The sequence below is a fragment of the Artibeus jamaicensis genome, unplaced genomic scaffold, assembly GCF_021234435.1.
Source record: "Artibeus jamaicensis isolate MK-2021 breed Jamaican fruit bat unplaced genomic scaffold, CSHL_Jam_final contig_354, whole genome shotgun sequence".
NCBI classification, from domain to species: domain Eukaryota; kingdom Metazoa; phylum Chordata; class Mammalia; order Chiroptera; family Phyllostomidae; genus Artibeus; species Artibeus jamaicensis.
In genome coordinates, this window is record NW_026521803.1 from 29,090,373 (window position 1) to 29,117,595 (window position 27,223).

The 27,223-nt window shown below is 54.6% G+C and overlaps 1 protein-coding gene across 2 annotated transcripts in view; it reads left to right on the top strand.

Moving 5' to 3' along the window:
- Positions 1 to 27,223, top strand: part of CTIF (cap binding complex dependent translation initiation factor) — a 242,874-nt gene that overhangs the window by 45,895 nt on the left and 169,756 nt on the right. For both annotated transcript variants that reach the window (XM_037165004.2, XM_037165005.2), the window contains exons 2-3: positions 14,838 to 15,044; positions 26,859 to 26,930. In XM_037165004.2, the coding sequence (XP_037020899.2) occupies positions 14,865 to 15,044; positions 26,859 to 26,930 (252 nt within the window). In that variant the 5' untranslated portion in view covers positions 14,838 to 14,864. The remainder of the gene's footprint in view (positions 1 to 14,837; positions 15,045 to 26,858; positions 26,931 to 27,223) is intronic.

Below are 27,223 nucleotides of genomic sequence, written 5' to 3' on the forward strand. Positions count from 1 at the left end.
GCTCACCATGGGGCCTCCAGCACCATCTATTTTATTGCTTCTCCAACCTTCCCAGTCCACCCTCTGGCTCCTGGATTCCTTAGACCTCCAGTAGGCGTGCCTCAAGCATCAGACCCTGAAACTCTGGGCAAGTGGCCGAGGTAGACAGGGAAACCTCAGCTGAGGGTACTGGGGCATGAGGGGATCTTACCAGTGTTCTAGATTTCTCCCACGTGGAGACCTAAGGAATATCACAGTCATCCCCCTTGGTTGGCTTAAGTTTTGATTGACTTATACCACACAGTTTAGCCTGTGAACCTCTGTTCATTCATATGTTTCAAGATTTCAGAGGCCTGGGTGTGAGGAAGTCATTAGCAAGGAGGGAAGGTGTGGCAGGCACCTCTCAGCGCTGGGGTGAAGGTGACACCATCCAAGGAAGCTCAGATGCACCTGAAACCTGCCGCCCTCCAGCACCACACACAGAATTACATGGGGGCCCCCAGGCCAGCAGGGCTTGCTGGGGGGGAGCTGGGACTAAGCTCGGGGCATGCACCACCGATGTGTATTGAAAAGTTTAGGATCAGAGCTTGGGAACATTATTTCCCTTTGGTGTTTGCCAGCAGGAGAATCCACCTCTGGGAGGTATGTGATATGGTGAGCTGGCATTGCAGTGTGGACAGGCGGGTTCCTTACTTAGCATTGTGGCAAAGGGCGGGGGTAGGGAGTGGTGGTGGGAATTCTACAGCAACACCCAGAGCAAGAAGGAGGATGAGAGTGCCCAAAACCACAGTGATATTCACTGAATATGCTGACACAATCAGCTTGAGTTAAACTACTTTAGGGGAATTATCTTCCTCAGGGCCCACTTGCAGCCCCCAGCCTTTTCCCCAGAAAACTGCAGTGGTACACTCAGGTCCCACCTCTGTCCCTGTAGCGTGTAGCAGATTCCAGATTAAGCAGTGACGGGTGGACAGGACGCTGCCCACCCACCGGGGGCCCTGGTGCATTGCCAGAGCAGAAAATTACCTCTCAGCCAGTCAGCTCTCGGATGCAGAAAGGGCTTGCAAAGCAACAGAGTCCCCGCAGGAGAGGTGTGAGCAGACAGCCCTGCGGGCCTGGGGTGTGGCGGTGCCTCACAGCGTGACGCGCCCTCTGTGTGACCAGTCACCTGAGTCCGAGTCCAGGACGACAAAGGGCCCTAAGAGCTAGCCTTCTAACCAGGCGGTCAGCAAGCAGGAGAGACCCCACCACCGGCCTATTTTTTCTTCTTAAGGTTTGTTTTTTTTTTCTTGCTTATATAACAATGCTACAAGCTCATTTTGGAAAGGGGGGAAAAAAGAGGACAATATAGAAAAAGTAGTCCTAATTCCACCTGTGAGAGGTGTTAGAGGATACTTGTTTATAGCGAAGAGTAGACTCCGAAGGCTGTTCGTCATCCCCTTTGGTGACTCTGTGCTGACTCAGGGCAGAGGTCTCCTCTCACTCACCAGGTAGCCAGGGTCTAGCCCAGGGCCTGTCATGTGCTGAGGAAGTGGCCTGTGTTGTGCTCCGAGTCAAGGGCAGAGGCAGGGGAACACTGAAGGGACATTCCTTTGGCACTCTGAGAGATCACTGTCCCCAGCTCTGTTCTTTGGCCTGTCACTACACACCAGACTGGATTTTTTTTTTCTCCCTTGGATAGCGCTGGATGAGATGGACAAATTCGTCATTACCTCCCTCCCCACAACCCCCCCCCTCAATATTCCTGACCAGCCCTGGGTGGCCTCCTGTCCCATCTGTCCTGGTGAGGCTTGTCCAGTTAGTTACAGCTTACACTGGCGTGTTGCTGGTGAGGCGGGACTCTGCTGGAATCCGAGACACGCCCCCCTCGCCTTGGCTGCGCAGGGAAAGTATTCCGTGGCAGCTGTGCTCATGCCTGTGAGGCCCGCACGTTTCTGGTTTGGCGCTCGGCTTGGCCTTGCATTCCTGGAAGTGCGTCTCAGCTCCGTGGAACTGGATTCTCCCTCACCTCGGAGGCCGTGGGCCCATTCTCCTCTGGGCTGTAGGAAAATGTTTAAAGTTTTCCTTGGAGCGAAGAGGACCCCACCCTGTTCACCTAGGTTAATATCAGAGGGCCAGCTCCATAATCTCAGGCTCACAAAAGAAAAATGTGTTTTCCCCTCCTTGATCCAACGCCCAGTAAGACTGACGTCCTGCCAGGGTGCAAGTGCTGTGTTTAGATGCTGAGAATCGATTTAGCAGCCTCCTGCTCTGCGGACACAGCCTGCGTGTGGCAGACGCAAACAGACACAACCATTTCTAACAGCAGGCCCATGAGGGCGTGTCCGGGCTTTCACAGGGGAGGTGCTGGGGGTGCTGTCTCTCCAAGGGCCTGGCTCCCGGAGAGGCTGCATGACTCTGAGAAAACACCTGGCCAGCCTCACTTATAAACAGGGCACAATATTGTTGAGTGGCATCCTGGGGACCTGCCGGTGGGGATTGGAAATGCAGTCTCCCAGCAGCGCCCGACTAATGGTCCCAAGTGGTATTGGAAAGACATTTCTCATCGTCCTTTTTCACGAGGCTGGTGGGACCAAGACCGACTACTTCTACCAATAGGTTAATCGTACTGTCAGGCATGCTCTAAAATACTGGGTTTTGTCATTGTTGTTTGTTTGTTTAGGTAAGAAAATGTAAGAAAAGCTGAGAGATGGCAGTCTCCTGGAGGTAGCCGGAGGGAGTTGCAGAACCATCGGCACCGATCTCAGCTGCGGGGGCGGGTGGTGCCTAGTGTTGGCTCCTGTGCTTGTGTTTCCTCACCTGTAACGTGGAGGGTTTGATTGCCCATCTCCCAGTTTACTTTTTGCATGTCTGAAGCCAGGGTGCATCTTACTATTGCTGGATGCCAGCCACATGGCAGGCATGATGTAGCTGTCATTGCCGGGGCAGGTGTGAACGTGGTCCTGCTGCTCAGCCCTCCGTGACCTCAGGTGCATTGCTGGTGATGCACACGTTCAGCCTAATTGTCATTGGGAGGTCTTCGAAAAGATCTCACCATGCTTTATTATTCGCCCTCCAAGTTACTGTGTGTGCAGAAAGGCATGGAAACAGGAGCAGAGCATGGATTTGATACTAGGAAAGCAAATATTCACTGTTGGGGGGAAACTGCAATCTCATACTTGGAAAACACCACGAATTGCCAGTGTCATGCATGCTGAGCAATGCCCCCTGTGAAGGCAGGAGAAACCCCCACGTTTCTCAGAAGAGATGAAAGGAGTGCAGAGCCACGGGGGCTGGTGTGACCATTGAGTGCGTGCAACACCGTCACAGAGACATTATGTCACAGTTTAATTGGCAGCGTCGTTTTTCTTTGTGGCTCATAAAATAATGGTGGATCTTACAGTTGATGGCTTCTCTCTCTAAGTTTCTCCTGGTTTTCACATATGATCGTTATAGTTGTGTTTTTCTGTCAATTAGGGCAAGCTAATAAAAATGATCTTGTCTCATTCCTTTCACGTGTCGGTGCTGTTCCTTGGAGACCCACAGCACTTGATACCAGTTGTCTGGTTACTTTCCTGCCTTACCTGTTGGGTCCCTAGCACCTAACACCAAGCTCGAGTAGGTACTTTTTTAAAATGAATGGGCGGATGAATGTATGAATGAATGGGTGGGTGTGTGGGTGGGTTAATGGATGGATCTGCTCCAGGAGTTGCACCCCCGTCTTTGGTGAGGCAGCAGAATCCCTTCTGGGGAAGTTGCAGACTTTTCTCCCAGATTCAGCGGGAAATAGATTGAGTTTTTCGGGCTTTTTGTTGATGCGCTCACAGCTCCAGATGACTCTCACCAGGTTGTGGCTCTCTGGAGAGTTCTCCAAGATAATCAGCCAGAGATTCTGACCCAAGGCCATCATCCTGGAGACACCATGTATAGACACTGGTTTTTTAAACAACTTGATCGAGATGTAATTCACATGCCATACATTTCACGGAATTAAAGTGAGCTGTTAAATGGTTTTCAGTCTAATCACAGACATGGGCACCCACAGCCAATGTTGGAACATCCTCATCACCTCAGAAAGGAAGCTCACACCCTTTACTATCGGCACTACCACCCCGCCCACCCATCCCTCCCTCATCCCCGCCCTAAGCAACCACCAGTCTGTTTTCTGTTTCTATAAATGTTCACATTCTGGACATTTTGTATTAGTGGACTTATGTAACGGAGTCGTAGTGGTCCTCAAGTTCATTCAGGGTTTAGCATGTATCAGCACTTCATCCCTTTCTATGGCCAAATAATGTCTCACTGCATGAGTATACCCACCACGTTTTATGGACATTTGGGTTGTTTCCATGTTTTGACTGTTATTAAGGAATTGATGTACAAGTTTTTGTGTGGACATGCATTTTCATTTCTCTCGGGTATGCATACAGCTAGGAGTAGCATTTGCCGGGTCTTACGTTAACTCTGTGTTGAATCGTTGGCGGAGCTGCTGGACTGTTTTCCACAGCGGCCCCACGGCTCCTTCATGCCCACGACCAGCGTGCTGGGGCCCTGGCTCCTCCGTGCCCTCACCAGTGCTCGACTGAGCGATTCGCAAGGTCCTTTCTGCAGCTGGAAGGCCCTTTTGTGCCTTCGCGTCTGTTCCTTCCCGTGTCTCTGTGGAGTGTGTCCAGGGCTGTGGGGGGTTCGTCAGTTCGTTATCTGCTTGGTCGCCGCTCAGCTTGCTCCCTGTGCTTCTACCTGGCTGCAGACAGCTCCTGCTGTGTACGTGTGAAGAGGTTATCTGTCGCTACCACACTCCAGCGGGTGAAGTTAGCCTCGGGAATAATGGGACTAGGGAACCCGGGGACTGTGGACTGTGATGCAGAGCCATCCTGGGTCTGCAACCAGGTGGGCTCTCTCTGCAGGGCATCTGGTTGCAGCAGGGAGTCCGAGCTACAGCCGCCCCAGAGTAGCCCCGGGGAGTGCACTCCTAGGTTACAGAGACCCCGGACGGCCAACTCCGTAGGCCTCCTGCTGGTAGCCCAGGGCCATCCATGCATCTTCTGTGAAATTGTACTTCGTGCGAGGCCCTGAAAGTATATGATGCTGAGGAAGATGAAAACAATCCCAGCCCAAACACTGTACCCTGTAGTGGGTTCCCAGCGGAAATGGTTTGGAGCCAGACTTCTTGGTTGCCTGTTCTTCTAATTACTTGACCTCAGCTTGTCGCAGAGGGAAGCTCTTGGGGAGACCAGCTCCCGGAGAACTCCCATACCTGGGTCTTCAACGTGTCCTTGGCCAACAGCTCTCTTCTCTGGCTTGCCCGTTCATCATCGCAGACGCCTGTAATTGGGGCTGTGTTCTACCACGCTGCAGACATAGCTAGGAAATGCGTGGGCGACTCCTGTCTTCCTCCATGTCCCAATGTATACAGCGGGGACAAAAACGGTGCTTATGTTATAGGATTGTCCCGGATTAAGTGAATGTGTACTGGGGATTTTTCACAGGGCTTGGCACATAATATGTTAGTTACCATCTATTATATATGGAGGTACCATTAGAATTGCTTTAGGAAAATAAATAGGGTATGAGAGGAAAATTGTTTGGAAACCAAAGGTCTGTGGGGAACACGGTATCGATGGCTTGCTTTCCTGCCTCAGTAAAGGTCGGGGGCCACTGTCCCTGAGTAGGAGTAGCCCAGCCTGCGGGCGCCCAGGCGAAGGCAGTGGCTGCCATGCCAGGAACCAGGGGTCTGGCCTTTCGTTTTCTGTGGGTCTTACACTCCTGGGCTCTGGCTGTTCTTTATCTCTGTGTGGCTCAGAGGGCATTCAGGGAGAGCTCCAAGGGCCCTCGGTGAGTTGTGGTTACGGTGGTCACTGTCTGGGGCCTCAGGCGTCATGACTGACACGTGCCAGCTACTCCGGCAGAGAGGAGCCTGCCCAGCCCTGCTGCGTTAGCTGTGCCCACGGCTGCTGTGCCACCGTCTCTGTGCCACCGTCTCTGTCCATCGGCAGCCAGCAGTTCCTGCCCGCGAATACCGAAGAGGACGGAATGTAGTTACCTGCTGGCATGTGCTCATTCAGGGAACCCATCCTCAAATACTCACTGCTTAACTAAATGTCCAGTGGGCCCAGGCCTGGCTCCCAGGGGACGAGAGGAGGAGCAGACACATGCTGGGCCTCCAGGAGCTCTCGGTGTGGTTGGGGAAGGAGGCGACCCCTCAGGCCACTTCAGGGTTGAAGTGGAGTACAGTTGGGGCATTAAGGGGAGCAGCAGGACCGCCCTGTGCTTTTATCTGCCCCTTCTCGCCTCCCTTGAGATACCGGAAAGGGCGCCCCTTTCCCGGGACAGAGCTCGGGCAGCACTGCGTTCTGTGGTTGGCCGTTTCCTTTGCTTCCATCGCAGCCCTGCCCTTTCGCAGTGACTCGCTCTTCCTCTACCAGCTGCGGCCGACTGCAGCCAGTTGGGTCTTGAGTCCTTCCCGGAGCCTTTATTTTTCTTTGTAGCGATTCTGCATATTTCAGTGTTGGACTGTCATGTGTCGATTTCACACTGTAACTCCCAGGGGACAGTTCTTGTTCTTGACTTCCAAGTTCTTGGGGACACTTGTCATTTTTGGTCTATGACTCACTTGCAGTTACTTCCTTATGGGGGTCTCAAACTCAGATGGCTGTGAGGGCCAGACAAGTGACGCATGAGTGAGTGCCCAGCCATGTGAGAATGGTGGTTGTGGGCAGCGGGAGGACATTAAGGAGCACTGAGGTCTGTGGAGAACTAGCAGTTCCATGCCCGGTCTGAAGGGGCCAGCACTGCTCAGCTCCGGCCCACGGCTGCAGTGTGCGGAGGTGGGCCAATGTTGCTGGATCTCCCCCTTTTGTTCTTGAGGGGTGTTTTTCCTAAAAATATTTTTTCTTTTGATCTCCTAATTTTTTCAAGAAAATCAGAAATGTGCGGTTTTTTTAAAAAACATAAAATGTTTTGGCTCAAATATTTTTAAAATACTGACTAGGCAAAACAAAACTCCCTGTGGTCCAGCCACAGGCCCAAACAGGCACATGCCATCTCTGCTTTGTGGTTGTGCTCCTATGCAGCCAGTCACCCAAGGCGGGGGCAGAGGTCAAAGGCCCCATGAGCTTTGGGTGCTCTGAGGGGTGGGGGTCACTGTGAGCTGGAGCGGTCAGGGTGGTCCAAGGAGGTGGGCTTGAGCTGTTGTTAAGGATGAAGAGGTAAGAGGAGAAGGGGTGCTGTTCTCAAAGGGAGCCAGCTCTGCCCTCCCGGCCCTGGGCCAGGCCTGAAGGGTCACAGCCCTGCTGAGGGTGGGCCACATGGAACCTGTTCCCAGCTTCTGAGACCCCCATCGGACTCCTGGGAACCGCTCAACACTGTCACTGCTCCAGCTGGGCTCTAGTTCAGGAAGTTGTTGCCAAGAGAAAGAGATCTGACTGAGGACCCTGGTTACCCTGACAGAGACACTGGAGAGAGTGTCACCTGAGGAGGCCCTTAGGTGCTGGGCCACCATGCTCGGAGGAGCTTCCCGGCCTTCACCTGAGGTGCTCTCACAGGTGCATTGCCAGGTTCAGAGCAGGACACTGCTGGCCTCCCTTCCCAGCATGCCCCGAGTTGGTTTTTACTCTGTCCGTAACTCAGAAGCTCTTGAAGGCCGGTGGTGGACCCGCCCTGTCTACCCCCAGAGCCCATAGAGGGGAGAGCGTGGGTCTCCATGAGTCAGTCCATGCCAATTGGCAGAGCCAAAGGTTAACCCAGGAATTAGAATACAGAAAAGGGCAAAACCAAGGCCTGTCCAGCGCCGGGGGGGGGGGGGGGGGGGGCACATTAGGGAGTAGTGGGGTCTGAGGCTAGCTGGAGTGTAGAAGCAGCAGTGACAAGTGACAGCCAGAGTGGCCAAGGGAGCTTCATGGAGAAGGTGTGTCTGGAGCTGGAGCTGGACCTGGGGGGAGAGGGTGCAGTTTGGAGAGGCAGGAGAGAATGCGGAGGACAGAGTGGGACACGGCAGAGGCCAGTCACGCCCGTGAGTGAGCGCCTGCTGTGCATCTGGCTGTGTGGGGCACGTTCTCCTGCGTTCTCCCACGTAACCCTCACCAGTCTTTACGAGGGACACCTACATCATCAGTCTACTTTACAGATGAGGAAACAGGCTGCCCCGGGTCAACCAGACAGGCAGTGAATTAGCCAGCACTGGAACCAAGCATCGGAAACCGTAACCATTACGTCACCGTCTTGGAGCCAGGGGCAGTGAGGAAGCCACCAGACTCCAGCCAGGGATGTGGCTGACTAGCCAGTGACCCTCCCGCTTTGATATTTTACCTCCCCTGTGTGACTTCACCTGTGACTCCCATGACCCCTGGTGCTTATAGCACATAGCATGCAGCAGGCACTCAGTGCCTGTCGGGGTGAATTGCCTCTCATCGGGAGGCTCCTGGGGTCAGATGACCTTGGTGGCTGGTAGGGAGGGACATTGATCCACTCCCAGCACGCTTGGCCTTAATGTCCTAAAAGCGGGAGGGACTGGGGGTGAGCCTGAGCCCAGTGGCAGGGGGCAGGAGTGCTGAGGAGGCCCGCTCTGGGAAAGAGGGTGCTGGGGTTGGTGTGGGAGCCGCAGCCCAGTCTTTGTCCTGGGTTTGGGGTCATGAGCGGTATAGGATGGAGTAGGGTCTCAGGGACCATGCCATCTTGTCAAGACAAGATAAAAACCCATAAAAAATTCAAGAGCAAGACAAGAGTTGGGTAACAGCACAGGGGCGCATGGGAAGGTGTCAGGAGGTAGCCGGTGCTCAGTGCCAAGGGAACAGGTTGGGGGGTCAGCGCAGAGAGCCCGTGGAGTTTCCTGTGAGGCTTGGGGGCTCGAGGGCAGAGCAGACCTGGACAATGGGGATGTCTAGGGACAAAGGAGGGGCTGGACCTCCCAGAGCCCACGCAGTCTGCCTGTGTGCCGGCCTCCCAGAACCAGGGAAGCTGCTGTGTCAGGGTTTGTCCCCTGAGGGCACATCCCCATCAGGAGCCTGCGATCTGATGTGCCCCTTGGCAAACTGGGAAGGAGGCCACCCTCTCCCTGCCGGGGGCACCAGCCGCAGTGGGCGAGCCGAGGGAAGGAGGACTCTCAGCCAATCTCATGCCTTCCTGGCCGCTGCGACTTGTCCCCTCACCATGGAAACCCCGCCCAGCTCCTCAGTTGCTGCCCCAGACCCACTGCATCAGAATCTGCGTTCTAACAAGGTTGCCAGTGGTCTGTGTGTAACTCGAAGTTCGGGATGCGCTGCTCTGGGCCACTTAAACTTATGTTTTTAAAGATTTTACTTATTTGTTTATAGAGAAAGGGCAAGGGAGGGAGGAAGAAAGGGTGAGAAACATCAGCGTATGAGAGAAAGATCTATCAGTTGCCTCTCACATGCCCCCAGCTGGGGACCTGGCCAGGAACCCAGGCATGTGCCCAAACTGGGAATTGAACCGGCGACCTTTTGGACAGTGGTACAGTGTCCAACCCACTGGGCCATGTAAACCCCTAAGACCACGCCTCTCAGAAAGCACGGGTGAAACGAAACTCCCGTGAAACAGTTGTCCCACTCAGTGTGCGTCCCTCGCAGACATTTTCAGTGGAGTTCTGTGTCTTCAATGGGGACATCACGATTTTGTTTTACACCATGTATTCTACAGCCCACGAAATCCCTGAGACCCACAGTTTGAAAAAGAATACGTACCTCACTAACACCTGTCTGAGGTCTGAGTGACGAGGGCCACACACGAGTGCGTGCGTGGGGGACAGTCAGTGATTTAGAGGACACCAGGTATCCTGGACCCCTCAGGTAGCAAATGTTGCCACTTTCTGACCTTTCCCACGTCCGGTGGTTGGAGACCCGAGGCTCCTGGTTGTAGCCGCGTTGGTGAAATTCCGCTTTTGCTTTGGCAAATGCCTAGGTGCATCCCAGAGTCTGCGGGTCATGACCTACAGGGACCACCGAGCACAGGGCTGCAGTTGGAAGGGAACGGCATTGTCCCCAGAGTCCCATTTATGCAAGAGGTGGAATGTGGGCTGGACCTGGAGGGGTGGGCTGGCAGCGGACATCATGAAGGGGTCCCGTGGCTCCCTTGGGAGAGCTGTGGGCATGCCCTGTCCCCAGCAGGCAGCATGGCTGTGGCCTGGCCCTGCCCTGCCTGACAGCCTCGTTGCAGGCTCTGGGGGAGGGCGTCGGTTGCCAACACTGTGTAGAAGTAGGAAGGGGGGAGGGGATGGCCTGTGCCAAACGGGGCCAGCAGGAGGCAGTTGCTGGAGGGCATCCCAGGGGAGCGAGGCCATGCTGCTGCTGGAGGCAAAGGAAGGGGCCCTGGGAAAGGCAGGTGGATGGGACGCAACACAAGCTGAGCAGTGGGGCCGTGCTGGAGGGCCCTGCTGCCCGCCCACAGCTTGGTGCGCCCACCTCCGTCTTCAGAGCTGCTCTCCTGCTGGGACAGGTGGGTGGGCCCACAGGCCCCAAGGCCACTGTGCTCGGGAGCCCAGAGCAAGCCCCCCTGTGGTCCTGCATAGCGCCCCTGCAGCTGGCCTGGGGTCCAGGGGAGGCTGGGCCCTTGAAGCAGCCAAAGGCAAGAACAAACCAACAGCCGCGCATCAGGAAAGCAGAAAGGAGTCGGGAATGCGGAAACAGGTCTTCCCAGGCTTCCTCTGGAAGGTCCCAGAAGGGCGGGTGCCTGGTGGGCTGCATGGGGAGGGCCTGAGGGAAAGGCCTGAGGAAGGGCAAGGGGTGCACGCTGCCACCCACAGGCCCTGGGAGGGTGGATTCCCTAGAGGAGAGCTGGTGACAGAGAAGCAGGAGTCTCTCATCGGTTTGCAGGTCACTGAATTTATCTTGGGAGCCGTGGAAGGAGGTAATGCCTCTTAATGCCTTGGCTGTTCTTAAAGGGATTGGCCAAATTTATAGCTACTAATGCCATTTGTTGCTGGGTGTAGGAAAGGATGCTGAGCCGGCTGGTAAGGTTCCAGCTCCTTGCCTCTGGGCCCTCTGTTTGCCTCCAGACCCCCAGGTCTGATGGTCGCAGGCTCAAAGGCAGGTAGGGGTAGGGGCTGGGGGTGCAGAGACTCCTGGCCTCAGGCTGAGAGCCCCATGCCGTCAGCAGAAGCACCTCGGCTGAGTGCCAATTGCCAAGGAAGCCGCACCACTCTGGGCAGAGGGCAGCAAGGAGAAGGTTCACCCGGGTCTGGCCAGGGAGGACATGGTGTTTTTGTTTCTGGCCTTGAGAACAGTCAGCCAGACTCACCTGGCTGTAGCAACAAGCCTAGAACACAACTGGCTGTTGCAGGGGGTGCCCTGGGCCCCTGGGGCTGGGACGAGGTCTCTTAATAACTCCAGGGGGAGAATGGGGGCCACCCCTTTCACCAGACAAGTGTAGGTGGGCCTAAGTCCTGTCTGGGAAGCACACCAAGGAGTCCCCCCACCCTTCCACTTCCTCTGCACACACAGGCCACCCCTCCTGCCTGCAGGCCCAGTGCTGCCTGCCCTTTACAGCAAAGAGCAGCCTCAGCTCTTTCCCCACTCCCGCTGCTTCCCTTTTTGTCCTCCAGGGCCGTCACCTGGTGGGGCGTGGGGGCAGGGCGAGGAGGGAGGGGGACGTGCCCTGGGCTGGGGCCTCCGCTCTGCAGGGCTCTGACGCTGCAAGGCTGCGCCAAGGTGTCTCTCGGCTTCCTCCTCTTCTCTCTGTTCCCTCTGGTCCCGTCCCCCTTGTCACTTTCACTGGTCATTAAAACAGAAGCTCCTCTTGCTGACTCCCAGCTTCGCCAGCGGCCTGGTTGTTTGGGGATTTCCCATCCTGCTCCTGCTGTGAATTGGAAACTGAGCTGGGAGGCTCCTCAAAGCACAGGCAGGAAGGGAGTGGAACACACCCTGGAGGAAAGATTCCCCTTATTTCCCTGCGTCTCCACCAGCCTGAGGGTTTCCCTCTGGGCCTCCTCACTCTTTTTGCCTTAAAAATGGGGCAGAACTTGAAGGTACGCCCCCCAGAGAATTAGAAAGAGACTTAAACAGGTGCATGTGCAGCCAGTGGCCATAGCCACGCTACTCACTGTAGACAAAGGTGGACGAATGGACGGACAGAACGTGAGCTACACACACACAGTATCATTGTATACGATGTATTATTCAGCCACAAAAAGGCCTGAAGTTCCCACGCATGCTACCACATGGAGAACCCTGAGGACATGATAAGTTGAATGCGCCGCCCACAGGAGGACAAATACTGTGGGACCCGACTCACCCGAGGTTCCCAGCAGAGACGAAGTCAGAAGGCCACCACGGGTGCCCGGGCTCAGGGAGGGGGAGGAAGGGGCTGACACTTAATGGGCACCAAGTTTCTGTTTGAGAAGAGGAAGTTCTGGAGGCGGATGGTGATGGTGGTTATACCTCCATCGTCAATGCTGTTAATGCCACTGAACTGTACACTTGAAAACGGTTATAGCCCCGCCAGGGTGGCTCAGTTGGTTGGAGCGCCGTCCCGTAAACTGGACAGTAGCAGGTTTGATTCCCAGACGGGGCACATGCCTAGGTCGCAGGTCCAGTCCCCACCAGGGTGTTCATGGGAGGCAGTCAATGCTTTCTCCTTCCTGTCTTGTACAAGGATAAATCCGGGCGGGCCCTTGGGATGAAGGAGGGGCTTCTCGACTCTCTGCCTGGGACTCGTCCTGTAATGAATGAATGAGCCCAAGTGACAGGTTAGCCTGGTTTCCCCTCAGAAAGCAGAGTTCCCGGAAGCACCCAAGGAGCAGGAGCCCCTGCAGGGAGTGACATGGGGCAGGGGGAAAGCCAGGCAAAAGGTGTATGGATCTGGTCACCACTGTGGGACAGCACCTCAGAACTGTCACCTGAGAGACAAGATTTTATTTATATATTTTTAGAGAGAGGGGGAAAGAGGGAGAAAGAGAGAGAGAAACATTGATGTGTGGTTGCTTCTCACATGGCCCACACTGGGGACCTGGCCTGCAACCCAGGCATATGCTCTGACTAGGAATCGAACTGGTGACCCTTTGGTTCTCAGGCTGGCACTCAATCCCCTGAGCTACACCAGCCAGGGCACCTGAGAGACCTTTTAAAACAGGAGTGTTTGCCGGGGTGTGCCAGCTCCTCTCACTTCCAAAGTGCGAGTCCCGGGTGCCAGGTGGGTTCCTGCAGGTATCCGTGGGTGTGAGTCTGTGGCGCCGGCAGGCCATCGGGAGCATGAATCTGATGCGGCAGCTGTGACTGGAATAGAAGGGCCGCTGAGAGGATGTGACACAGATGTCCGAGACAAGTGTCCAGGGAGGGCGGGTCCTTCTTTTTCCCTCTGGCCACCACTATTCTGCAGGGTGGGAATGGGACTTAATGCCGATCCCTTTCCTCAGGAAGCCAGTGCGGGTTTGGGGCTCCCTCACAGGTATGGCCCTGGGAGAGCCCAGCACAGCAGGACAGAGGCTGCGGCTGGAGGCAGAGCTGGGGACGCCATCCTCTTGGGAAAGCTCCCTTCAAGCTCCTGCAAAACCCAGTCCTCACCTTTACCTGTGAAGCCCTAAATGAGATCCGAAGTCACTGAGGAATAATGGGCATGGCCAGAGGTGCCACCTTTTCCTGCAGGCGACTCCCTTCAGCCCTCTCTGGACATCAAGTCTTACTGTGCCATGGGCTGAGGCCAGCAGCTGGACAGGGGCCCAGCCCTCCAGAGCCCAGCATCCCTGTGCGGAGTAAGAAGCACACACGCAGCACTCAAATTCACTGTGCACTGGAAGGGCAGTGGGGACTGGAGAAGGGAAGATGTCCTGAGGGCCTGAGCAGGCTGCCAGGGGGTGGGATGGAGAGGCAGTGAGGTGTAGGCGGACCTGGAGCTCTGCTGTGCTAACATGGGCAAGTTACTTAACCTCTCCGAACCTCTGTTTTCTGAGTAGTGCAATTATACCGATTTCATAGAGTTGTCATGAGGGGTAAGTGGGTGAAGGCATATCAAGTGCTGAGAATCGGAGAAGAGTGCCTGGCACTTGACCTGGGAGCAGTACCACTAATCAGTTATGAGTGGAAGTTGTAGCACTCATGCCCATAGACCAGGCTGCGTGAACCCTTTGCCCACTGGCTGCCACTGAACCTGGGGGTTGGGCCAGTTGCCGGATGGCCTTGATGGCACTATTCTTGCATTCTGTGCATGTACCAGATGGAGCTCCCCACAGCTTCGCACAGCTGCCCTGCAGCTGGCCTGGGGTCCGAGGGAGGCTGGGCTCCTTGCAGCAGCCAAAACCCAAACAACTGAGTCAGGGAACCAGTTGAAGGAGGTGCGTGTCCACCATTGCCAGCCCAACCTCTAGGAAGGCCAGCATGGGTCGGGTGTGGGGGAGTCAGCATTCGTGGACCCAGCGGCATTTCTGGAACCCAGTGGGCCATTCCTTGCCCTGCTTGGGATCCATTAGTTAAATATCAACAAACCCTTCATCACTGGCGAATAACCATGTTCTAAAAAAGTTCTCAGTAATCCAAGGTTTTGAAATTCAAATGTTCCTTGAAACATACTAGGACCTTGTCTTTGTTATCAACCATCACATACTAGGCGCAGGCAGCCCTCTGTGGTCTCGGAGCTCTGTGCACGCGTTGTTCAGGTCTCTGCACCTGTCCAGTGGTGGAGGTTTTGTGGACGACCGTTCTGCTAGCTCTGATGGGGAAACTGCCTGCTCGCTGTGTCCTGGAGCCGAGTATGGTATGGTCCGACACCGAGCACCCACAGGTTACTGTGTTGGTCAGTCAGGGATGTTCCCCGCCTTCTGTAGCCTCAGTTTCCCTCTCCATACAGAGGAATTACAGTGCATGCTTCCCACTAATGAGGCCGTTATCTCCGCCTCCAGCTTTGCCTCACGGAGCCTCGTCCTTTCTCTCCCACAGCCCTGACCCAGGCCCTGGGCGGGAGGTATGGAGAACTCCTCGGCCGCGTCCGCCTCCTCCGAGGCTGGGAGCAGCCGCTCCCAGGAGATCGAGGAGCTGGAGCGCTTCATCGACAGCTACGTGCTCGAGTACCAGGTGCAGGGGCTGCTGGCTGACAAGACGGAGGCTGACGGCGAGAGCGAGAAGACACAGTCCCACATCTCCCAGGTGAGCGCCTCCCCAGACAGCCGGGGTGGGGGGCAGGGCCTGGGCAGGTACGGGCCTGGGCAAACTCACGGGGGTGGGTGAGGGGACCCTACATGCAGGCAGCATCTGGTTGCCTTGCCTTAGATTGCTGTTGTGGGTGGTCCCACCCACGGGGCATGGGATCCACGCAGGAGCCCCTCTCGGACCCTCTGGCCCACCTCTGTTCTGTCCTGCCCCATTGGGCAAACATGCAGTTCCTAGAACACAGATTTATTGAGCACCTACCATGTGCTGTACCCTATTCCCCATCCTCCTTGTGTCCTAGAAGAGATCTGGAGACGGGATCTTGTCCAAAATGCACACAATGAGAAGGCCGTGGCTTATGAGCCTTCTCTCTGATCTCAAACACAGGCACTTAGCTGTCGGCAGCCCCAGACGTGAGTCCCTTGGGCAGTCCCCCGGGGCTCTGTGCGTCACCCCTGGTCAGGCACCGGAGGCTTCTGACCAGGATCTCAGGCTGGCCTCACCCCATCCTGGGTCAGTTCACAGCAGCCCTGGTCCTGCCTGGAAAGTGAACTCAGATGAAAGACTGTGGGCCAAGACTAGAAGTCTTGAGTTCTCCCAAGTAGAGTCCGAGCCATTGATGGTGGCAACCCTATTGGGTGTGCGTTTGCCTAACACCGTAAATCTTCAGGAGATGTTTGCACGAGAGCTGGCTCCAGATTTGCTTCTAGCTGCCTGCGTGACCTTGGGCAACCCCCTCAACTCCTGTAAGGCTTGGTTTCCTTGGCTGGCCCGTGGGGACAAGCCTACGGCCTCAGGAATGTTGGAAGGTCAGAGACGCAGGGTGCTGTCTGCACAAGAAGGCACAGGGAGGTCTCTTCCGTTCAGGGTGGGTGCCAGGTGTGCACCTCTTACACTTTTTGGAACTCCTGTGGCGAGGGGAGGAGAGCCACTGGGCGCCCCGCTTTGGAGCAAAGCTGGATGATGCCGCTGGCTGGGTGGGCAGAAGATTCAGACCTTCCAGCTTCTTAGAAAGCCAGGCAGACATGGGGGTTTCCTGGAACTCAGAACAGGTGTCAACCTGGGAAACTCTGAAGCCCTGGTGACCCTCTGTCTTATTGTTTTGTTGTTTGGGGAGAGACACGTTTGGGGACGTGAGGTCAGAACAGAAGTGTTTACAACATGTTGTGCATTGAAGGGAGGAATCCAGGCCAGAGGGAATGGTTGCTGGAGCCATGGCCTTGAGTAGGAGAGAGAACTTGGCCTTGGCTGGGCCCCCACAGATCGCCCACAACCACGGGAGGGAGTTGCCAGGCTTGCGGCCCCACCTTTAGACTGGCACCCACTAGTGCAGCAGAGCTGGGGGCTTCTCCAGCTGCTTTCGGCCACGGCGGTGCAGGTGCAGTTACGAGGGGAGTTTAGCCAGGATGGGAGTCTCTCTGGGCGAGGACAGTGGTGGGGAGAAGGGAGAGGTAGACGAAGGAGTGGCAAGTGATGTTCCCTGACTCTGAGCCAGGCCAGGAGGGCAGTGGGGACCCGAGGTGGGTGATGGACACTAATGGATGGCGGGTCAGTGAACTGGAGGCCCTTGAATTGGCAGTGTTCTGGTACAAAAGGAGTGAGCCAGAAAGAGAGGTGTGTCCAGGAGAGGGAGCTTTGAAACCCAGGGAGGAGGCAGTGCAGTAACTGGGGATAGAAGGGCTGGGTGTGAGCACGGGAGTGCGGGGGAAGAGGAGAGATCGGGGCAGGACACAGGAACCAGCTCGAGGACAGGGACGTGCCCAGGAAAGGACGGGCCCTCTGCCGGAGAGGGCGGCAGCGATCCGGAGAACGGTCTTCAAGTGGTGTGGGAAGTTGAGGTATTGTCTGATGATATGCTCATTTATTCATGTAACTTCCTCTCTTGGTTTAAACTACCTTGATGGTCGTACAGTTAGCACTATCATAGCCTGGAGTGGAAGTGGGAGGGCCGTCAGACTAGTTTTAGAAATTTCCGAGGGAAACGAGTGTCCCCAGGTTGTCTAGGGCAGGAAGGGGAGGAACCAACCCCTGCCGCCTCCCGTAAGCTTCCCGGAGCTGACGCCCCAGGAGCAGGCCCCACCAACAGGTGGTGGGGGGCTGATGTGTGCTGCCCGCCTCCCCCACCGGTGGCCTCTGGCCAGGCGTCTTTCAAAGGTTCTTCCAGGTGAAATGGGCTCTCACGGGAGGAAGGCCCGAGGAAGTCAGGCAGCTTCACCCCAGAGGAACACTTTGTGAATTTGTTTCCACAGCAGCCACTGGGGGGATCACTTGGAAGAAGAGGCCTGCCCAGAGCCTTTGACCCTTAAGCCCTCAGCAGGGAGAGCAGGCAGACAAGTGCCCTTCGTCTGGGCCCTGCCCTGCTGGCCCTGCTCCTGGGGCAGGTTGCACCTGACTGTGCTCCGACATCCACACCTGCAGGGGCTTTGCGGCAGGTACTGGCTGTGAAGCGGAGCACGGAAAACCAGGCTGCTGGTAACGTCTGGGTGCATTCCCACAACCTCCCGCGTTCTCTGAAGCTCCCTGGAGAACACAAACACCGGGCAGGCCCACCTGCGTACTGCTCACCAAGCAGCGACATTCTGATCCTGATTCCACCACCCCCTCCCTGTCCCACAGACACCCACAGACCCCCACAGACACAGCTGGGTTCGGGCTCTAGAGGAGGGCGCAGCTGGGGACCACCCGAAGCAAGGCCGGGGTTAGAAGTGTCTACATAGCTCACTTCTGCTGGCACAGCCTTATGGGAAATCTGTCCGCTAAAGCACTTTTGATTGTTTTTTATTTAATCTGATGACTATTTTAAATGGAAGCCAAAAAACAAAGAACAAAAATAACCTAGGGAGAGTCCCTGTCTGCCTGTCTGTGGTCTTTTAATGTTTCTGGAAGAGGAAAATTGTTAAGAATCTTGGAAACCTTGGGAAAGCTTGAGGGAGTGGACAAGAATGTTGTTCTTCAGTTGGTGAGGTCATCGTTTTAGGGTCTGAGAGATGACAGCTGACACGCAGGAGGAAAGTACCTCTCCGGTGCTTGGATGGGCCTGTTCTCCCTGCCCCTCCCCCAGAATTAATGAGAAAGATGGATGAATGGAAGGGAGGGAGGGACGGGAGAAAGGGAAAGAAAGGTGGGGAGAGGAGGGTACCGGACAGGATGGGGAGGGGAGGGGAGGGGAGGGGAGGGGAGGGGAGGGGAGGGAAGGGGAGGGGAGGGAGGGAGGGGAGGGGGAGGGGAGGGGAGGGAAGGGGGAGGGGAAGGGAGGGGAAGGGAGGGGAAGGGAAGGGAAGAGGGAAGAAGTGTTTTCATTTCTCGGGGTGAATAACCAAGAGAACGTCTGCCCTACCTTCCCAGCACTTCCATGGTACGAAGTTTTAAATCACACCACTCCCCCGCCCAGATGTGTTTCCAGAATGCCTGCCCTCCTGTGGGTTTCAGACCCCCAAAGGCATATCCTGGAAGCTGTCCTCACTCTGTGTGTGGGAGTGGGGGGTTTGTAGCCCCACAGGCAGGAGGAAAGACAGACACGAAAATGGGAACTAGCCAAACTGCACTCTGGTGAGGGCTGGTCTGGGCCCTGGTTCTTCCTCGCCCCTTCCCCACGTACTTCAGGTCCCCTGCTGGCTACAGGCTGTTGGGTGGTTAATGCAGTTTCCCCCCCTGTAGAATGAGAATTAGGCTCCAAGTCTCATTGACCACTGAGCTTTGGTGGAAGAGATTTGGGTGTTATAAGCAGGAAAAGCATGGCACTCCGGATGTTAGCAGATGGATCATCTCTGGGCTTTCAATCAGTATCCACAGCTGGACACGCCCTGCCTCAGAATTCAGCTGAGCGGGGAGGGGCTGGGGCATTGCATTCTTATCAGCCACCACATGACTCTGATATCTGCTAAGGGGACCACCACCGCACAGGTGGGGCACACTGCCTCCCCTCTCTTGAGAGGATAGAAGTAGGGGCATTGCAAAGAACAGATAGATCTAATGAAGGCATATTTTCCAATCACTGCTTGTTAATGGGTCACATGAAGAGCCGGTGAGAGTCCTTTTTGATGCCGTCAGGCACTCAGAAGTCCTGGGTTTTGTTTCGAATGCAAAGTGGCCTTTCAGAGAGAGAGGCCGCCCTGCAGATGGGGAGGGGTCCAGTCACTGGCGCGATGTCTCTCTCACCACGGTTTCCTCCTCTTTCTCGCTCTGCCTTTCCGGTGCTCTGTTCCCTCGTGCCCCTCTTATCCCATCCCTTCGTCTCCGCCTGCCTTTGGACCTTTCTCCCGGCCATCCTGGCCCCAAGGAGGAAGCACTGAATGGCGGACCAGCCCTGAAAGGCTGGGCAGAAGTGCGTGCGAGGGCAGCCGTGGCTGGCTGAGCGTGGGGGACTCAGTGTATTTTCCCCTTATTTTACAACACACTTTAGTTTTACTCAAACAAGAACTATAGGCATACGTTCTCATGGTCCAAATATTAAATATTCAAATATTACCAATAAAGCCTCCCTCAGCGACTGCCCCATGCCACGGCCTTCCCCTACCTCACAGAAGTTGACCTCCTCACCTTTTTGACAGTTTTACCAACATACGTATAGTATGACTTATAGAAATATGTTATTTCAAAATGACAACCTATAGCCAGTGTGTACATCGTTCAATAACTGGCATTTTCACCTGGCTGTGTGCCCCGGGGGGTGGCCTCGCAGGCCTGTGTGTCCGCCCCGTTCTGTCTGCGAGCTGCGTGGTCACCCACTGTGTGGATGTCCCATAGCTGGACCACCCCCAGTGGGTGGGCGTTCAGGTGACGTCCCAAGTTCCCCCTGGAAACTCAGGGGACTTCAGTGAAGACCGCCGAGTGTTCCGTTTCCGCAGGTAGATGCTGAGAGAGGGAGGCATTCCAACAGCTATTGCCAAGTTGCTCCCCAGAACAACCGTTCCTTAGTCACACCGCCACCGCTGCATGGGGACAGAGGGTCTCTGGCCATTTCAATTTGCATTTTCGTGGTTTCTAGTGAGGTTAGCCCCTTTTAAATCTGATTATGAGTATTTTTGATGGGTTGCATTTTTATTTTACTTTTAAAGCAACATTTGGAATAACAGAGATAATCAGGAAACAGAAAAAGAAGTTCACTGTAACTTTATGACAGAAACTAACATATTCTTTGTATAATTTTTTATTTATGTACCTTTCACCAAGTTGAGGTTCTGGCATGCACACTATTTTTAGCTTGTTTATTTAACCTGAGTTCCTTGACTTGTTTGGTGGTTTTGACATAAAGCACAAGTGTTTAAATCTGCCCTTTTTCTGCCCATGGCTTTTGGCTAAATAGCAGAATATAATTGGAGCTAACACTTATTCAGACTCTGGTGTAGGCTCTGGGACCAAGTGATGGGCAGAATGGCCCGTGTCCCGTGTCCTCCCAGCCCTTACTTTCTGGTGGGAAGGACGGATAACAGACGCAGACCGAGCTAGGATGCTGGGGTTGGGGGGCGTGAGTGCTGGGCTGTCCCAGAAGGTTTACTTGGGAAAAGGCATCTGAGCAAACATTTGGGGGAAGATACGAGAGTGAGGCCACTTGGGAAGGGGTTCCAGGCTGAGGAAATGTCGAGAGCTCAGATCATGTCCCTCTCTTAGGGGCCAGTCTTCTGGGAGCGAAGTGGGCAAGGGGGAAGGTCGCAGAAGAGCTGGGCCTGCAGGGCCTCGCTGGCCCTGGTGAGGACTTGGGCCTTTTCTCTGGGGAGACGGGAAGATGCTGGAGGCTTCTGAGCAGAGGAGGGACATGGGGTGACGGCTTAAAGACAAGAAAGCCATTCGGTTGGTCCAGGCGAGAGGTGGCAGGGGCTTGAAGCAGCCTGGTCACTGCTGAGGCGCTAAGGAGTGGTCAGATTCTCATCACACTTTGAAGTTACAGATGATCTGATTTCCTAATGAGTGACCCTGAGGATTTTAGCATGAGCAAGGAGAAGTGTAGATGTTCCCAAAATGAGTTCTGGGAATCCCTGGAAGAGCAGCATTGGGGAGCAAAGGGCAGGAGTTCAGTTTGGGGCATGAGAGAGACATTTGTCTGCTTTGTCTGAGATATGATTCCCCTTTATCCCTAAACACTTCAGGGTGTATCCCCTAAGAACAGGGTTATTCTCCTATATGATCGCAGCACAAAAAAGAAACATTGGTACAATACTATTATTTATAAAAAGGAATTCTAGGTTTCTCAAAAAATTAAACATGGAGTCACCATATGATCCAGCAGTTCTACTTCTGGGTTTATCCCCAAAGGAATTGAAAGCAACGCCTGAAGATGCTTGCACGGCCGTGTTCCCGGCAGTTACTCACAATAGCCAGGCGGTGGGAACAACCTGAGTATCTGCTGGCGAATGAATAGATAAACAAAATTCCTCTTATGCTAAGTGAAATAAACCAGACACAGAAGGACAAGTGCTGTAGGATCACTTTTCTTTGGGGCACTAGAATGGTCAAGTTCATGGAGAATGAGAGCAGAACAGTGGTTACCAGGGGCTGGGGGCGGGGGTGGGGGAATGGGAGTTACTGTTCGCTGGGGCGGAGTTTCAGTTTGGGAGGCTGAGTAAGTTCTGGAGATGGCTGGTGGGGATGGGTGCACAACAGTGTAAATGTGCTCAATGCCATGGAATTGTGCATTTAAAAATCATTAAAATGCTAAATTTTATGTTGTGTACATTTTACCACACGCAAAATGAAATCAAATCTGGTTCAGTGTCTGTCCAAGACCACAAATTGCTTTATGTGACATTTTTGTTGGCTTTTTGAATTAATACCTAGTTTTACTTCTTTTTGGCTGTGTGACCCTGGGTCAGTTACTTAACCATGCTGTGCCTCAAATCCCATATTTGCAAACTGGGATAATAAGCATGCCTAGGTATCTGAAGAATAGATGTCAATATATGTCAATAAATGTAACAGGCTTAGAACGGTGCCTAGATTTAAATGAAATCTTTGTATCTTCTGGCAATTAATCCTTTGTTGTACATTGTTGTGCATGTTATGAGTAGCCTCTCACTTGTCTTTAAATTTGTGCATGATTTTCTTTGTCCCATAGAAGTTTTACTTTGATATAATTTCAAACATGTATTTTGGGTTTTAATCAGTGTGGACATGTGTGTATAGATTGGGTGAGGCAGGCATGTGGGGCGCTTTGTCCTCACCTGCTCGCCGGTCATCTCACTCCCGTGTGTTGATCCGTGGGCTCTCCTTCCCCCAGACCGGAAACCTCCCCTCGTCGCAGACTAAGTCCCCATCTGTACCTCTGTTTGCTTACGGAGGCAGCTTTAGCAGGGTCTCTTTGTCTGGCCCCGTGTTGATTCAGCACGCCGGGTCGGCTCTGGCCACGGGTGCACGCTGATGTCTTTGGGGACCTGGAGGCCATGGAATGTGCAGGGCTTTGTCATCTGCACTTCAGCCTCCCCAGCTCCTGGCCTTCCTCCCCTCCCCCACGCTCCTGACTCCCTCACTCCCCCACCAAGTCTGCTCCTAAAATACTGTCCATCCTGAATGCACACCCCTGATAACAGGTTTTAATTCTTTTTCCGGGTGTGAAACATTTAAAGGTACCACAGAGAGCAGAGAACACTGGAGTGAACATCTATCCTGAGTAAACACCTATGCTCTCGTCGAGGAATCTCAACCCTGTGCCATCTTTGTTTCAGCTTTTTAAAGGAAGAAATAAATGATAACAGCCACAGTGGAGGCCTAAAGCCATGTGAATTTGATGTTCGTTGTTCCCATGTATAAAAATAAAAATTCCCCATTTCCCTGCCTCCTTCTGTTCCATGACCTTTGTCAGGGAACGTCACCTCCCCGCCCCCCTCCACCCACTCCCCAGGACTTGCTCCTCTCTGTAAACCTGTGTACCTTGAAGGAGACTTGCTCTGTGTGAAGGAATCAGGCATGGGGACGGGTGGAGGGGAGTGTTGCTGGGAAGGGGGGGTGACTTCTCTCTACCCTGGAATCATCTCATACAGCTAAGAACCCATTCAGGACGGTCTTCGTCTAGAGATTTTCCTGGGTGGTGGCTCATAAAAATCTGAATTTTCTAGGCTGTGGGCTCCGGGTCAGGAGGTGGTAGCTACGGCCTCAGAAGAAGGAGAAAGCTGTGAGAGCCGAGCCCCAGCAGAGGCCAGGCAAGCTTTGGAACGGGGGAGGCAGAGCTCCCAGGGGTTGGTCTGGGCAGAAACACTCCTCCGTGGAGGTGATCCAGGGAGCTGCAGAGGACACGGACGATATCCCTGGGGCTGCTGCTTGGCTGGCTGGTTGGAGGGGGAGGTCACACAGACGCAGTGGGTACGGCCTGCTGGGGTAAGGGTGACTCACACTGAATCCCTCCCTTGGGGTTCCTGGGGGGTCAGGAAAGCTGCGCACAGTCGGACGGCCCTCTCTGCTCTGACAACCTGGTCTGGGGCCACGTCAGCACCCATCCCTGGCTCGATCTCTGGGGCGGGTTTCTGCAGACTTGAGCATCTTGCTTGCTTTCCTTGGTACCTGTCAGCCCCTTGCTCACTGCTGGTCTGTGCCACACCCTCAGGTCCTCATTTCCATCTCTGCCCACCCTACTGGTAGAACCCTGAATGGTGGATTCTAACCTCCTGACCTGCTTCCTGCAAGCCAGTTCAGCCAGCCTAACAGGGCGACCCTTCTCTTCTGACCCAGGAAAAGTCTCTGAGGCCTTAGCCAGAAAGTCACGCTTGCCCTGATCTGCCCAGAAGCAGATCCACCCCAGGCTTGCTCTTCTCCAGGAATCCCCGCCTGCCCATCTTCCTTCCCGGGGCCTCGCCTGTGAAGGGAGGCCTTGCAGGTCCCACACTGAATGCACTCAGGAGACGGCTTCCAGCTGGTGGATGGGAGGTTAAGGGTGATTTGACAAAGCAGAGCCATCTCACGGGAGCTTGGAACTGCTCTTGAAGAGCCAACTAGAGGGGCAAGGTCACCTGTGGCTGAGTGTGAAGCCTTGGCCTGCTCTGTGCGTGCTTGTCCAGAGGAGCCGTCCTGGCCCATCCTGGCCCCCAGCCCCACCCTGCCAGGGGCCACGCCGACTCCAGGAGGAGGTGCAGCCATGCTCGAGTCCCTGCTCTGTGGGGCGTTACATCAGCCCTGTGCGGCTGGGGATGGAGCGTTTGTGACCCCTGCAGGAAGGAAGCCTTTCTCTGCAGGGCTCTCAGGATGGCAAGCGCATGACCTAGTCCTCCACGGCCAGCAGTCACCGTGGGCCTTGCTTGTCCCCACCCTGTCAGCCAGGCCCCAAGTAGGAAGGAAGACACCACTCAAGCATATTAAGCAGAGGGATTGCTTTCCAGTAGTTTAAACATTGCAAAAGTAGGTTTACAGTTGTGAGTACATAAAACACAGAGTTTATTCTTGTTTATTAATTATTGTATTACTTTCCCTATAAACAACTATTCATCTACTTTCTCCCACCTTGTGTGTATATTACATGTACATGTATATAAACACACACATATATGTTACTTTTTATGTTGAAATTATTCTAGACTTTGTAGCAAATGTGCAAAACTAGCACAGGGTGTCCCCACGACGCTGTCCTCATCCAGCTCCTGCAGTGCGAGCTCCTTCAGCAACCTCAGCGCAACGACCAGAGCGAAGCAGTTAACACTGGCGCGGTGGGACTTCATTCAGGACTTTACCAATGACAAGACCCCAGTTATATCTACTCTCCTCAGACTCTTTCTTTCCCAAAACATCTTGCTTCCTTGTTTTTGTCTTGATTAGATTGAGATTGTGTTTTGGTCAAGAACACTCCAGAAGGAGAGCGCCCTTCTCAGTGCTTCATTTGGGGGAGTCCGTGATTTAATGTGCTGTATTGCGGGCCACATTCTCGGTGACTCGGTCCAGGTGGTGTCTGATGGGTGTCCTGTTTCCCCTCCCCCATAATAAGGACGATATCTTGGGGAGACGCTGTGAGACTGCACATCTCCAGACGGAGGGAGTTTAATCCAGGGAGTTGGTTGCAGATGATAGAAAAGCTGAGGAGCTAATAACCCAGAGAGAAGCAACTGCAGAAGTCCTTCCCACCTCCAGCCCGGAGGCACCTGGCAGGCGGTGGTGCTGCCACGGCCAGGGTTCAGGTCATGCTACCTGAAGGCTACCTGGTGAGGCTACCTGGTAAGGGCTGGAGCCACGAAGGGGACCCAGTCACTGCTGGTAATGCCACCTGAGGGGGGGCGCGGGGAAGCGCCTTGGCTCCTCCCTTCTTCCTGTCTCCCACTGGCAGAACCCAGCTGACACGGGACCCAGGGAGTCACAGTTGGCCGGGGTCAGCCCCCTGCCGGGCAGAGCAGGATGGGCAGGACGTGCAGGCCAGCAGTCCCCGGCCTGGCAGGCCGCCACCTTTGCCCGTTCCCTCAGGCTGTGCTGCCCAACAGGGTAGCCAGTAGCAGGAGCTTGGAGTGTGACCGGTCCAAGTTGGCACGCATTCTCCGTGGACCTCAGAAAGTTAGTGTGGAAAGAGGAGCGTAAAATAGCTCAGTAATGCATTTTATGTTAACTACCTATTTACAATATTTTAAGATAAAATATATTGTTGAATTTAATTTGGCCTTTTTAAAACGTGACTGCTAGGTCATTTAAAATGATGCCTGTGGCTCCTATTGGTGGCTGTCATTGTGCTTCCATTGGATGGCGCTGCTCTGGGCCACTTGTACTGGCCTGTGTCACCAGCATTGTCATTAAATGTCTTTCCTGTACAAAGGTCATGGCCTTGGCCCACAGCAGGAGGGTGTGTCCAGCCAAGGTTTCACCAATCTGGGTCCTGAGCCGTCTGCACTCACTCCCAGTTTTGCCCAGGTGTATCAGACAGAGAGAGACTGGGCTTTCCTGCATTTACCATGTCACACAGGGTGTAGATCAAGGTCAGTGTTCAGCCATCCTAGCCTGCGAGACTAGCTAACATTTTACATGGTAACAAACACACCACCATCGCACTGGGTAGTGCCACACGCAGGGAGGGCCCCAGGTCACCGCTACTCCATGTCTCTCCAGTGTGTTTATGGTTGATGACAGTCCTCATCTCAGCTGTGTAGGGTCACCCAGCACAGCTGTCCCTGTGTTATAGATGGCAAAGGGGAGCCTGGGAGGTCGCATGGGTATCAGCAGCTCTGAAACCTGTGAGGCATCACTTGGGAGCTTGTTACAATGCTGATGCTCAGGTCCTGACCTCAAGGAGTCTGGTTCAATGGGGGCAAAGGGGTCCAGGGACCCCGGTGTGGCAGGCTTTGGGGACTGTCATGCAGGTGGTTATGGGGCTGCACTTTAGAGCACATCAGGCCTCTGTGCTCTCAGGGGTGAGTGGTGGCTCTGGGCTCTGATGGCCAGTCTGGGCTCCTCCCAGTGCCAGGCAGTCCTGCCAGTCCCCAGGTGCATCGTCTTTCGGTGAGCATACAGAGGATCCGCCCACCCACACTTCCCTGCCAGCTGTGGCCTTGACATTGTCAAGGGCAAGGAGCCTGGTCAGGTGGTCAAACACAGTGCCCACTGTTCAAAACTCACAATGACCCTGTGTCAGGGCTGGTTGCCTTTGGAGCGTAGCAGGATCTCCATCACGTCAGTGGGCTGGGTGAAGGGAAATGAGTTTGCCTTCCCTGAGTGGACACCAAAGGGCAGCCTCCATGTAGAATTTGGACACGCCACCTTGGACCTGCTGGTGGGGAAGGATTTGCTACTGAAGGGGTCAAGCTGGATTTTAGACTGTCCTGCTGCAGGAGGACAGGGCCACATTGTGGGCTCTCGGGCCCAGTGAGGGTGAGCCTGCGTGTCCTGCCGTCACTGACCTCTCCTTTCTCCCCACAGTGGACGGCGGACTGCAGCGAGCAGCTGGACGGCAGCTGCTCCTTCTCCCGAGTGCGCGCACCCCCGCAGCAGGTAGGGAAGCGGCTCTGTGCTCCATCGGGGGTGTCTTATCACATGCCGTGTGTGCCTGGGTTTCTGGGCTGGCCCAGGGTGGTCATCTGGAGACCCTCCAGGTTCCCCGCTCACCCCCTGATGGTCACTGTTCTTTCTGATACCTCCTCCCTGCCTGCGGGAGACATTGGGATCAGAGGCTGAAAAGTGTGGCTCTCCTGAGAAGCAGTGATGTGGAGAGAGTAGGGACTGGGAGGGGGACGGTGCCGTCTATCCTCTGGAAAGTTCTCCCTGAGCACCCAGCCCACAGTGAA